Below are 12,441 nucleotides of genomic sequence, written 5' to 3' on the forward strand. Positions count from 1 at the left end.
GGGTCACGCGACCCAACCCGCCCTCCCGCTCCCCTCCGTGCCGCCATCTTGGAAGTTGCGTCAAGATGGTGGCGCCGGCGACTTAAGTTCCGCCCACCGTCCCCCCGGGAACGAGGCGATGTGGTGACGTCATCACGCTGCCGCCGCACGAATCCGGAAGTGCGTCTTTCTCCGGTGGGCGTGCGGGGTCGGTGGCTGCGTTAGCTCTGGTGCGGCTGTGCCGGGGCGGGGGGATGGCGGCCACCGCGGAGCTGCAGGGGAAGTACCAGAAGCTGGCTCAGGAATACTCCAAGGTATCAAGAGCCCGTCCGCGAGCAGCGGCTGCCGCCCCGCTCCAGCCGCTCCCCGCGCCGCCGCTACTTGCCGTCGCCTAACGGCTGCCCCTCTGAGGGGGCGGGGGGGCCCTTCCCCGCACAGCCCCAGTGCTGCCCAGCGCTCTCCTGCCTGGCTTCGGCGGGCGGGTCTGAAGGGCTGCTGCTTGTGCGGGTCGAGGTGGCGGGGGGCGCGAAGATCGCCTCTTTGTGAGGAGAGGGCACACTCGGGCAGGCTGGGGATGTGAGTTTGCAGACACGGGCGGAGCGCGGTGTTGCCGCCTGCTGGCTGGTCAAACCGCGGTGAGGCGAGGTGGCCTCGTCTGCAAAGCATCTGTGGGACAAGCAGGTGGTTCTGCTGCGCTGGGGAAGCGAGCTGAGTCGTGCTTTCCCTTGGCTTTCCACTTCGCAGTCAGGCGTGAGGCTTTGCCGTCTTCTTGAGCGCGTCTGTGCTGCTCTACCTACAACCGAAGATTTGCTCAGACTGGTGGATATGGATGTCAGGGGTAGTAGGGGTGCTTGCAGGGGTGTTGCAGCCTCTTGGCAGTGAGGCTGCTTGACTTCGCACCTGTCTTATCTATCCCTGTTCCCATCCTTCTGCAGCTGTCTAAATTGACTGACTGCTTCTTGTTTCTTGTACTGCTTAAAGAATTGTTTGCAAAAACATCTGTCCAACAGGAGAAAGTGCTTTTTTCTTCCATTGCATTTGAAATGATTTCCTGGATGGTGGGAGTCGTGCTTAATCCAAAGCTCTTCCCTTTGTTTGCTTACTGAAAAGAAGATGAAACTTTGGTTTAGAATGTCATAGTTTTTCTACAACCTTGAGAAAGAAAGCCAGCACTTAATTTTCGTGTATCTCTACATCAAAAAGCACTCAGCACAAGACACTGTCTGTATTTGACACCTTTCTCAAGATTACAGAATAACACATCATTACATATTATTCTCCTTGGAACTGCTGTAAGTGACTGTACAGAGTCTAAATTGTTCGCAGATACATACATATTTCTTAAACTCACCTTGTGGGAACACTTAAGGAAACTGAACTGACTTTGGGGTTTTGTCTGTCACAGCTGTTGTCTGTTCATATTTCTTGTTGCTTTCTACAGTGGTCCTGCTGTACCTTGGACATTAAATATGGCTCAGGATAAGGTAATTGAGGGACTTTGCTGCTTAATTCCTTTGCTATGTGGACCTTTTGACTATAGCTTTGGAATGTTCCAGCTACTGGATCCTCTCTCTTCTAAAATCATGTTTTCCAGAAGCATTCTTTCAACTTTGTCTTGCAACTGTCAGCCTGCAATGTTCCACTGGATCTTTATGGGAACTGTTTTTTATTCTTATTCTGTTTCTTGCTGAGCAGCCCCAGAACACTGTGGGATCACCTTTCCAGGTAACTCATTTCATGCAACTAATCAGTTGGAGAGTTGGTGGCTTATTGCGTGCAGGTGGAAAAGGAGGGTAGTCCTGTAAGGCTTTGTGTCCATTCACTAATTGTGCTGTGGAAGCCAGGGAGTGGAGCAGGCAAGAGCTTAATAGGTTCAGAAAGTGATAAGGGAAGCATCGGGCAAAGGGTAATTTTCCCTCTCAGTTCAGAGCAGTCCGGAAGAAGGGTCTGTGTTCTCAAACTTTTCTTCCTTTTGAGTTACAGCTTCTTGCTCTCTCACACAGCCCTAATTGAAGCAGTAGTTGGAGAGCTTTCAACCTGTGACAGCCTTTGGTGGATCATACTTCAGCTTGGTTATCTTGATGCAGCACGGTTGAGCTAGTTCATTCGGTTTCATGTCTGCATCTCACATGTTGCTGCCTTAGTGGGCTGTGTCAGAAAGAGGAATTGAAAGCTACTGCACTGCTTCTTCTTGCTGGGACACCCTGTGCTTGGAAGTCTCTGGTGCTCTTGCAAGTTTCTTTTCTTACCTCTGTGATGCCTTAGAAACACAATGGGAATACTGCAGGGTGAAAGCCTATGCTTAGCGATGTCAATTGGGTTTTGACCTTCTGAAGTATATTCAGTCATCAGAAAAGGTCTGCTGTTGCTGATTCACATTGAATCTTGCCTTCTATGCTTCTGCCAGAGGCGTTCCCAAAGACTATACAAACCCCTTTAATTTGTATCTGTAACAGCTGGACTAAAACATATCAAATGAATACAAACTACCATTGAAGAAAGAAACCAGGATTCAAGCACACATCAAGAATTGGGAAGCTGACGCTGTTGGTATCCTTACTGCCACAGGGTAGAGGTACTCCGTGAAGTGACTGGGAAAGAGGCTTCTTGAGTGCTATATTCCACCTTAGTGATTTGTAGCTCAGATTTGTGAACTTCATAAGAAAGTCTGAGAGGACTTCTTGTATGCTTTGTTATATTTTCCTCAGGTGTTTGTTGAGCTGCTCTCTGGATTATTTGCTGCTACTGGTAATATGTATTTTTCCTTATAGTATAGCTAAGTTCTTCTTGAAAGACATTTTAACTGTTTATTCTGAGCTTCTCTTAATGTTCCTAAGCCAATCATAGACAGCTATGGGGAGAAGAAGGAAGAGGCAGAAGTAGCAATGAATCTGAGCAAGGGTTTGCAACTTTTCCGTAGCTGTCTTAAGGTTTCAAGAACTGTACTGTATGTTAGTATCTAATCTTCATGATAGTAAGCATTGTGTTTGTACTTGACTCAGGAAGTTCAACTGGTGAAATAACATCTTGTTTCTTGTCAGTTCAGGATACAAACTTGGTACAACTTTTCTACCTGGAATTACCTTCTTGAACAGAATGCCTTAAGAAGCGTGCACATCTAGTGCTGTCATGAAAGTATACGATGTTTTATGCACATTCTAGCAAGTGGCTTTTGTTTGGTTGTCTTGCATAGTTAATGGCATCTCTTTATTTTTCAGCTTCGAGCTCAGAACCAAGTACTGAAAAAGGGGGTTGTAGATGAGCAAGCGAACTCTGCATCTCTGAAGGTAATCTCCAAACACTGCTCATGTCAAGTGTATTAAGCTGTGGCAAAATAGATAAATGGAAGGTTTTTTGAACTTGATATTACGATGAGAAAAAGAAAGATATTAGTTTAGTAAGAACTTCTGTTCTGTGGCTGCTGTATTCATTGCATTCTGTAGGTGCTGATATTCTGAAAGCGGAAGGTTGCTTCTTAATGATTCATTTATAGAATTAAGTATCTACTTGAGAGTGATCTGCAGGCAGCTAAAGGAAGTAGAACACTTTTTAGTTTAAAAGCAGTGCTTCTTTATCTTGTCACTGGTCAAATATGGAAGAAAGACTATTTTTAATGAGTTCTTTTTATGCTTTTTTATTAAAATGTGTTAAAGTTGTTTTTTTTAAATTGGGCTTTTTTGTCATCAAGGAGCAATTGAAGATGAAGGACCAATCGCTGAGAAAATTGCAACAAGAAATGGACAGCCTGACCTTTCGAAATCAGCAGCTTGCCAAGCGAGTGGAGTTGCTTCAAGATGAACTTTCATTAAGTGAAACTAGGGGCAAGAAGAACAAGGTTTGTGCTAAGGATGCAAACAGTTTGCTAGCATATCTCTTAATCGGCTGTCAACGTTTTATCCTGATTTCTAACACTTGTTATTATTAGGACTTGAGCTGTATGTTCTTGTCAGAACTTTAGCTGATAACAGGCACGTTAGAGAAAATTTCCACAATTAGTTATACATATATGTGAAGTAGCTCTTCACTTCTATTTCTGGTGCGTCTGCTAGCTGATGCTGAATTGCTGTTCCCCTCTTGAGATATTTATTAAATGTTTAAATGGCTGAGGATGATCTTGGTGCCCTGTGATTAATCTACTGTTATGAAGGAAAACGACTGTCTTTTCTAGCTCTGCTGCCCGCTTCTTTGCGCTGCCATCTTGGTGTATAACTCTTCAGCCTTAGACTGTAGAATTTGTGATGGGCTCTTAGATTTCATATAAGGTCTTAGCTGGTTTTCCTTGTATTGTTTTAAAATGGCAGAATAATTTCAATGCCGAGATCTTTCTTTGTCAGAATGTGTGCTGATCAAATCTGGCTCTAGCATGTTCTTCAGATGTCTAAGACTGGCTACGTCTTCTGTAGGTAGTATCAGAATTTCAGAGGTGGTGTGTCTGGACTTGAATAATTTCCTCAAGCACGCTTTGATACTGTCATGATTCTTTTCAGGAAAAATCTCTTTGGTCTTCTCATCTCTTTGAGCATCCCCCAAAATGTGTGATGTCAGCTGTGCAGACTGATGTTAAAAAAGTCACTCAACTGATTAATGATGTGCTCATCTTCCTTTGTTTTCCCTAAACACCTGTGCATTGTTATCTGCTTGCTTGACAAGTGCAGTGCCACTGATTTACATTAATAACCACAGTAGACTCTTAAAAATGCGTTTTGGTCCTTTTCTTATTTCAAGTTATGTAACTTGTAGCTTCACTAGATGCTTCCAAATTTGGAAGGACCTCAGCCTGGCTTGAAGAGCTTTGTGAGCCATCACCACTGATTTATTTATTTATTCCTTTCATATTCAACTGCCAGAATGCCCAGTTCTATATTATTTTAAGGCATCTTTATATTAAATAGAACATACCTAGATGGCAGTTTTACCTGTAGGGTTTCTCTGAGTACGTTCTATTGAATAGAAGCCTACTAAATTCCATATCATCCTTACTTATGATTCTTGTTGGTGGGAGACTAAGTAGATTGCATCTATGTCTGTTTAGATTGTTTCTGATGGGTAATTTATGTCAGACTGCAGCCCTTTGAGAAAGAGGGGAACATATGCCTGTGTTTCAAGTGTCCTAGTTCATAGTCCTTGTGCTCTCCTGTGCCACTTTGCACCATTTGGTGGCAGAGTGTAGAGTGCTTTCTGTGGTTGTTCCTCATCTCTCGTGTGACCAGGCCAGCTTAAACATGGATGCTTGATGGGGCGAAATGTGTCTTATATGTAGCTCCTGGAACTAAGTAAGCGTAGGTTTTAATGTTACTGGCTGCTTGGAATCATGCAAGGTTCAAATAATGTCAAATCTGAACCTGCCTATAGAAGCCATTTCATGAGAGTGAATGTGAAGTCTGTGTAGAGGCTTCCTGAGCCCTCACTAAATGAGCGTCCTACTACAGTACAGTAAAAACGTGAAGGAAAAAGCGCTGCTTTTAAGCTAATGCTGTGTGCAATATTGTGTGTTATTAGAGATGTTTGTTTCAGTGGAATACGTATTCATGTGCTTCTGTTGGAAATTAGTGATTGCGATGCATTTTCAGACACCTGAGATTGTGCTTTGGGTACCACCACGTACTTGGGTATAATGCATGCATCTGTTTTCCTTTAGAAAAGTGCAGAATCTTCATCTCAGTTGAGTCAAGAGCAGAAAAGTGTCTTCAATGAAGATCTTCAGAAGAAGATAGAAGAGAACGAACGACTGCATATACTTGTGAGTAAGATTTTAGTCTTTCTTTAGTTGATAAAACTGGTCACACAAACAATGATGAAGTAAATAAAACAGCACCTAAAATGTAGTGTGCTTGGGCACTTAGTTGCATGCAAAATAGTAGATTAGATCCGACTGTATTGCTTATAAATATATTCCCCTGTCAAACTAGAAACTATCTTGACTTCAGGTTCTTAAGACTATATGTGAAGTGTTTCATATAACGATGTTTTTCTCACTTAAATTAGCTGTCACTAAAAGTTGAAAATCTACTGGAGATAGTCATGCAGTTCTTACTGAGTTGGAAACTCCTAGATTAGACTAGCAGTTTTGGAGCTGCTTTGAAGCCTGACATATTTTCTGCAAATTGCCATAATTGAGTCAAGAATACATATCACTTTGTTTTTAAAAATGTGAGCAGAGGACCTTGTGGTTCAAGTTTAATTTCTCAAAGTTCCACCAGTAGTATTTTAAGTGTTTGATATTACACATCTTTTGGTAAGCAGAAGGTACTTGGCTCCTGAATCTTTTATTTCTGTACACAACAACGTAGAATTTCTGCTTGTACTTGTTTTGAACCTGAGCATTAGTGTAACTCAGAGCTAGATTCCACAGTGAAATGAAACTTATGCAAGATCTTCTTTTCTTGCTTTAGTACTTTGAAGCGGATGAGCAGCATAAACGGTTAGAAGCAGAGCTGAGAACTAAACTGGAAGTTCTGGAAAGTGATGCTGCCCAGCATCAAGCTGTGGTGGACAGCTTAACAAGGAAATACACGGATACCATTGAAAAGCTGCAGAATGATAAATCCAAATTGGAAGTAAGGAGCTTTTCTGTTACGTGACAAGTTTAAAAAGTGTTGAAATGTTTTGCTCTGTCAGTAATTACATTGTGAGATTATCTTCTTGCATAAAGATCAAGTCTCAGACACTAGAAAGAGAAGCTAAGGACTGTAGGCTTCGAACCGAAGAATGGTAAGTGTTCTTATTTAATATAATGACAACTTGATTTAAAAGATTAACTTGATTACTTTTAAAGAGTAATAATGTTTTTAAAAAAGTTGATAAACAGCAAATATGAGGCAACAGCATATTATCAAGATGGTGCAGGTGTGTCTTCTTCATTCTGCTGAGTGTGTAACTTAGACCATCAGATCCAGAGGCAGCTCTTACTGAGTGATTTTGTCTGCTGGAATGTTTTAGGTAGCTGTGAAGTAGATGAGTGCTTGTAATTGAACACTATGAACTGTAAAGGGGAGCTACTGAACTTGCATGAAACTAAGATAGGAGTTTATAAAAGCTGCACATGGCAGGGAGGGGAGGTGGAACAAACAACAACAAAAAAACTCAGAAATCTTATGTAAGATACGCCAAGACAACCAACTAAAAAGCTTTAAGAACTCCCTCTCATTCTTCCAATCTTCAACCTCCCCCCCCCATTGCCTCCTAAACAGTAGCTTTTTCTTTGGGTAGAACACTCAGCTAGAATATTTGAAGGTGGTTTCCTTTGCTCAAGGATTCTATTGCTAGTTTAGAATACTCTTACTGTATTGAAGCCAAGTTGTAGAAAATGGGAAGTTAGACTGCAGGCCAGATCAAGTTAGGGTGTACTTTTCTGAAGTTCCTTATTATGGTGCATTTAGGAAAAAAAACTGCCATATAATCTTTATTGTAATGGATAAAATGCGTAATAATGCTCAGTGGTCAGATGGAAAACTTCCTTGCAATAGTAATCTTGGAAGTGTATGTGTTATTTTGGTAGTTACAAAGATACTTGAATTCTACTAACTCTAATTAAACAACCATTGTGAATTCACCTGTGAATGACTTTTAAAAGATGATGAAAGCTGTGTATTACTGCAGCTTGTTTGCAGTTTTTGGGGATTATTTAAAGAGATCTTTAAGAAAAGAAAAGCACTGTCTTAATCTACTTCTAATGTAAAGCATATCTGTTGTGTCTGACTGGGTAACTAATGTCACTGTAAGAAATTGTCCCTACCATTTAAGAAGGGAGACTCATAAAAATAAAGCCTGATATTTAGTGATTTCAGCCATTATGTCCAGTGCTCAACAGGTCGTTATTTTAATAGTGCTTCCATGAAGGAATGATCTTATATTTTCCCCAGCTTTTCAGTGGAAGGGATGCATTTTCCTTCTAAATGCAAGCTTTGTCTTAGAAGGGCAAGGGATATAGTACTTGACAGTGTGTGTGCATGCCTAGAAAATTAAAAGGCAAAATGTGAATCAAAATTTATCAAATGATTTATAAGCCATTCCTTCATTTTATAAGAGGGAAACATCTGATCTTCTACAATTAGTCTGAGTTTTTCTGTCATGCTTAATGCTACCATATTTCATACTATGCCGTTTCTATGCAATTTGGGGTCTGTTCTTCAAGAAAGATCTTTGTTAATGTGTATGAGCTACTTACTGGGTAGTTTCTGCATATATTGCTTGTCTATTTGGATTCTTCTTCTCTGTCAGTCCTGAAAAAATTCCGTGTTTCAATGTTTTATTAAAAGAAAACACAAACTATCTCTTTGACACCTTCCTCCTACCCTCCAATATACATGCAGGAGTTCTAGATGTCAAACTGGAAACAAAACATTGAAGATTTTGGGGGCCTAAGTTTGGTAAGGTGTAGAATTTTGGTCTGAAAAATGCTCAGTAGTCTTTGTATATAATGATGGAATAGTTTACTGTTCATCTCTATCCTAGACTTGTTAATAGTCACAATAACTCAGATTTGCCTCTCTGTATGCAATCAGATGCAAGTGAAGCAGATCTAGGGGAAAAAAATGCTTCAGAATGTATCAGAACAATTTGCAGAATCTTGTGAGAACAAGTGCTATGGTAAAAATGCTTAAATACAGGGCTTTGAAAAGCTCTCAAGGTGCGTCTAATGATGTGGCAATTTACTGAATTGTCAACATTTCACTATGTGTATGTTGAAATATTGTATCTAGTGTATGTTAGCTAACAAAGGCCCTTTTGCATTCCCATTCAAATTTCAGTAGGAAATAATATTTCTATACAACACGCAATAACTGTGGAACTGGATAATAATGTAAAGATCAACATTAAAGTAAACTGAGAAGGGAATTTGGGATTTACAGCGTTTTGTTGCATCTTTCAATGCATTTGTTCATGATTAAAATACATTCACATACCATAAATGTGACGCAAAGGAGAAAGGATGACTCTTACTCTCCTCTTTCTGACATCAGAGAGTGACCTGTCCTGTGTGCTCAAGGGTTGCTTAGGGTGAGCTAAGGTGGTGGTGAAACAGATTAACTTTTAAAGTTTTACAATGTATATGTGTGTGCTTTTTTTTCTGTGTTTGTTTTTGTTCTGTTATTTAGTCAGCAGCAGTTAAAGAATCTTCAAGCAGCTTTGGGCAGTAGACTGGAAGAATCCCTATGCATAATCAATGAAAAAGTACCTTTTAATGACACAAGTACGTATTGCCTTGGTGTACATTTTTTAGCCCTCTTTACTTTTGGGTGTTCATCTGGAGGAAATGCACTTCAAGACTTAAAATGCATTAGATGTAAGAAAAGTTGGGCATCCTAAACAGGCACCTAGTGCTAATTGTAATTGGTATTCTTAAAGGTCCCTTCCAACCCAAACCATCCAGTGATTACATTCAACTTTTTGTTTAGTGATCGTGAAATGTCAAATATTATATATATAAAATGAAAATTGAAACTTGAAAAGGCTTTTGAGTAACTTACTGCTTGTGTTGCTTAGTGTTGACAGAGTATTGAGAAACTTTCATCTTTCACCACTTCTTTAGGTTTTCATCTCAAAGACTGTTACTGTCAGTGTATTTAGAGTCCCATTAAACCAAAGATAAGCTAGTAGCTATGGAAATACATTAAGTAATGATCTATGCTTTGTGGGAAGTCTGTCACATCTCTGATTAGAAAACACTCAGACAACTACTTATTCATCTGTTATCTTGGGCTCACTCATATTTTCAAGGAAACGGTACTTTGATTTTTTGGAACAGGGACTTTTAACCTGAAGGACTATTTTGGTACCAAAATCAATATGTGCAAGATCAGTGTTGGGTACTGTTTTCAATAGCTTGAAAATGAGGTTGTACTTAAGCATATGTCAGTCTCTACTCTTTTGGCAGTGAGAGTAGGAGAATCTGGGAATCTGGAATAGTGAAAAAGCTGTTGTTGGTAAGATAGTTTGGAAAAGCAAAACTAGGCTGCTTCTTGTCTTTCTTATGGGTTTTATTGGTAGAAGCTTTTGCCTTTTCATGAGGTTCTAAGCTCTGTGAAAAATGTTCAAACTAGCCTTCCATTCTCTAAAAGCTGATCTGGCTGAGTGGTGCAGGGATGAGCCATCCAGGTTCTGTGCTGGCAATCCTGTGAGTCTTGGCTTGGGGAAAAAAAAATAAAGAAATAAAACAGATCCTTCTCTTCACAAAATGTTGATCCTCATACAGCATAATATGCTTAGATATCAGTGCTTTGAGTTGATATCCCTTTTTTTTTCCCCTTCATTCCTCTCACAAGTAAGGAGCTTTGCCTACTATCTTCTTGTTTATGCTTCTCTGCCTTCTTTGGCTGATATCTCCGGGTGGTTGTCCTTGTAGCAAGAACTTGGATGCAAGTAATTTATCTGCTTACTCAACTGCCATGATCGCATAGCATACTTTTGCTTGTGTAGAAAACGCTGCAGGAATGGAAAGCTCTTAAGTGATAGAAGAATGAGGGAAAGTTAGGAAATGTTTGTTTGCTATGGATTCCATTGTGAATAACAGGAAAAAAAGAGTAAGAAGGTATAAGTTTTCTTTGTATGCCAATAACATGTGTGCTTGTTGCATTTAATTGAGAATGGATCTGTTTCTCTTTTAAGAACTTAGTCTTTGTAAGCTGTTCTTGGGGTATAAATATCCCTCTGTCTCTTTAAAAAAGTGTGCTCATTTGTTATTTGAATAATCGTCCCAGATGCTCTGCCTTTCTGTGCAAGAAGATTCCTTTGTTTCCTATCAAATTTAGGGTGTTCAGGTAATTAAATCAAACTCTTACAGGGCAAACATGGACATACTTTCTCTCCACTTAGTCATAGGAACAATTCTTGAATGACAGTGATTAGTCCAACCTCATTAAATCAGTTCTTCCAGTTTTTTATTATTTCTATGAAATTATAATGTTACTGCAATGAAATTTTCATTTAAACTGCTGTATGCCAATAAATGTTTTCCTAAAAAAAAAAAAGTGTTTTAATAAGAACATATCTCAATTTCTGCTCTGTAGGATCTAATCGGTACAACGCTCTGAATGTACCATTGCACAACAGAAGATATCAGGTAAGCACTTCTTGGGACTTCATATATGAAGAAGTAACTTTCTACACAGGTGTTGCATAAAACCAGCCATTTTAGCAACCCAAAGTGGCAGAAGATGGCCTATCCTGGCACTCCAAGGAAAGTTCTATCCACAAAGCCTCTGCACTTCTTAAAGATGCTTTTCTCTTGGGTTATTACTGCTTAACTGCTCATCTCACCCTGACCTAGACCTAGTTCATTAACTCCTGGATGGTGATTGTTGTAGGTTTTAATTCAATTATACTTCCATAGGTAGAGTGGCAAAAAGGCTGAAATATTTCTTCAGTAAAAGTTGCATGAAATATTCTTTTTTGCAGTGCCAACCTGCATTGTTAAAACTTTAACATTTTATTTTTAAAGATGCTTTAGTTTAGAAGATTGAAACTTCTTGTTGAAAAAAGAAGTTTTGTTACTTTAAATTCCATTTCGCTGAAAGTCAGCTTCATTAGTTGCATTACTGGAGCTCCAAAGGATGTTTTGGTTTGTAAAATGCATTGGTGTACACTAGAGTACTGTACTAGTTAATATCACTTGCATTGCTTGTAATACTTTCAAGGAATAAATCGTGTAATTTTGAGAACTCTGTGAGGTGCACCCACACTTTATGAAATACTTCCAGACAAATCACTTTTTTACTGCAGCCAAATTCCACTTGATCATTTAAATATTAGTAAATAACTTCAAACAGTGTGAGTTCATTACTGTAATATCACCAACTTCCTTGGGAATGCGATTTCCCCGGTATTAAAAAATGTGCTGTAGTTCTGTGTGAATTTCTAAACATATCAGGGATTTAACTGGAGTAAATGAGATACTTTAATGTTAGTACTGACTGCACTGCTGTGCTATCAATGACAATGGGCTCTGATGCAGAGAAGGTGGTTAGTCCAACCTGTATAACTAGAACCTTTGAGGTAGTGCATTCACATTTCTCTGTAGAAAGGTTTCACATAGCTGCTTTCTCCTTTCCTTAGAGATAGAGGCAAGTGACCTTTTTCCTCATAAGTCTGCTGTGAGAACTAACAACCTTCTGTACAGTCCTGTGATGGAAGTGGTCTTAATTCAGCCTGTTGCTGAGTACGAGAAAAAATCTGAATAACTGCACAGAGTTTATCCCTTTGCTGTTGTGTGGTAGTGCTTTGTGAGAAGACTTCACATTTAATGATCTGCAATTTTGAAAATGTTCTGGGACAGACTTTTATGACTCTTTGCCATTCTATTGTAGAAGCACTGACTGCAGCATGAAGGACAGCAAAAAAAGTATAATGGTCTGCATTCCTTCCTTGCATAATTAGTAGATATACATGAACTGAGTATAATAACTGTGTTATTTGCCCCCTAAACCTGACCCACAGTTTAGATTCACTTCATTTAATGCTTCA

The 12,441-nt window shown here is 39.7% G+C and overlaps 1 protein-coding gene across 15 annotated transcripts in view; it reads left to right on the plus strand.

Annotated features, from left to right (window-relative positions):
* Nucleotides 1–147: 147 nt before the first annotated feature.
* Nucleotides 148–12,441, plus strand: part of PPP1R21 (protein phosphatase 1 regulatory subunit 21) — a 29,980-nt gene continuing 17,686 nt past the window's right edge. The window contains exons 1-12 of one of the 15 annotated variants that reach the window (XM_046938716.1): nucleotides 148–293; nucleotides 1,421–1,463; nucleotides 1,574–1,704; nucleotides 2,436–2,554; nucleotides 3,021–3,114; nucleotides 3,198–3,266; nucleotides 3,668–3,814; nucleotides 5,618–5,719; nucleotides 6,372–6,536; nucleotides 6,632–6,690; nucleotides 9,078–9,172; nucleotides 10,989–11,041. In XM_046938716.1, coding sequence (XP_046794672.1) covers nucleotides 3,109–3,114; nucleotides 3,198–3,266; nucleotides 3,668–3,814; nucleotides 5,618–5,719; nucleotides 6,372–6,536; nucleotides 6,632–6,690; nucleotides 9,078–9,172; nucleotides 10,989–11,041 — 696 coding nt within the window. In that variant the 5' untranslated portion in view covers nucleotides 148–293; nucleotides 1,421–1,463; nucleotides 1,574–1,704; nucleotides 2,436–2,554; nucleotides 3,021–3,108. The remainder of the gene's footprint in view (nucleotides 294–1,420; nucleotides 1,464–1,573; nucleotides 1,705–2,435; nucleotides 2,555–3,020; nucleotides 3,115–3,197; nucleotides 3,267–3,667; nucleotides 3,815–5,617; nucleotides 5,720–6,371; nucleotides 6,537–6,631; nucleotides 6,691–9,077; nucleotides 9,173–10,988; nucleotides 11,042–12,441) is intronic. The other 14 variants (XM_046938713.1, XM_046938714.1, XM_015278064.4 and 11 more) reach the window with 14 other exon arrangements.

Source organism: Gallus gallus, chromosome 3 (genome assembly GCF_016699485.2).
Source record: "Gallus gallus isolate bGalGal1 chromosome 3, bGalGal1.mat.broiler.GRCg7b, whole genome shotgun sequence".
Taxonomy (NCBI): Eukaryota; Metazoa; Chordata; class Aves; order Galliformes; family Phasianidae; genus Gallus; species Gallus gallus.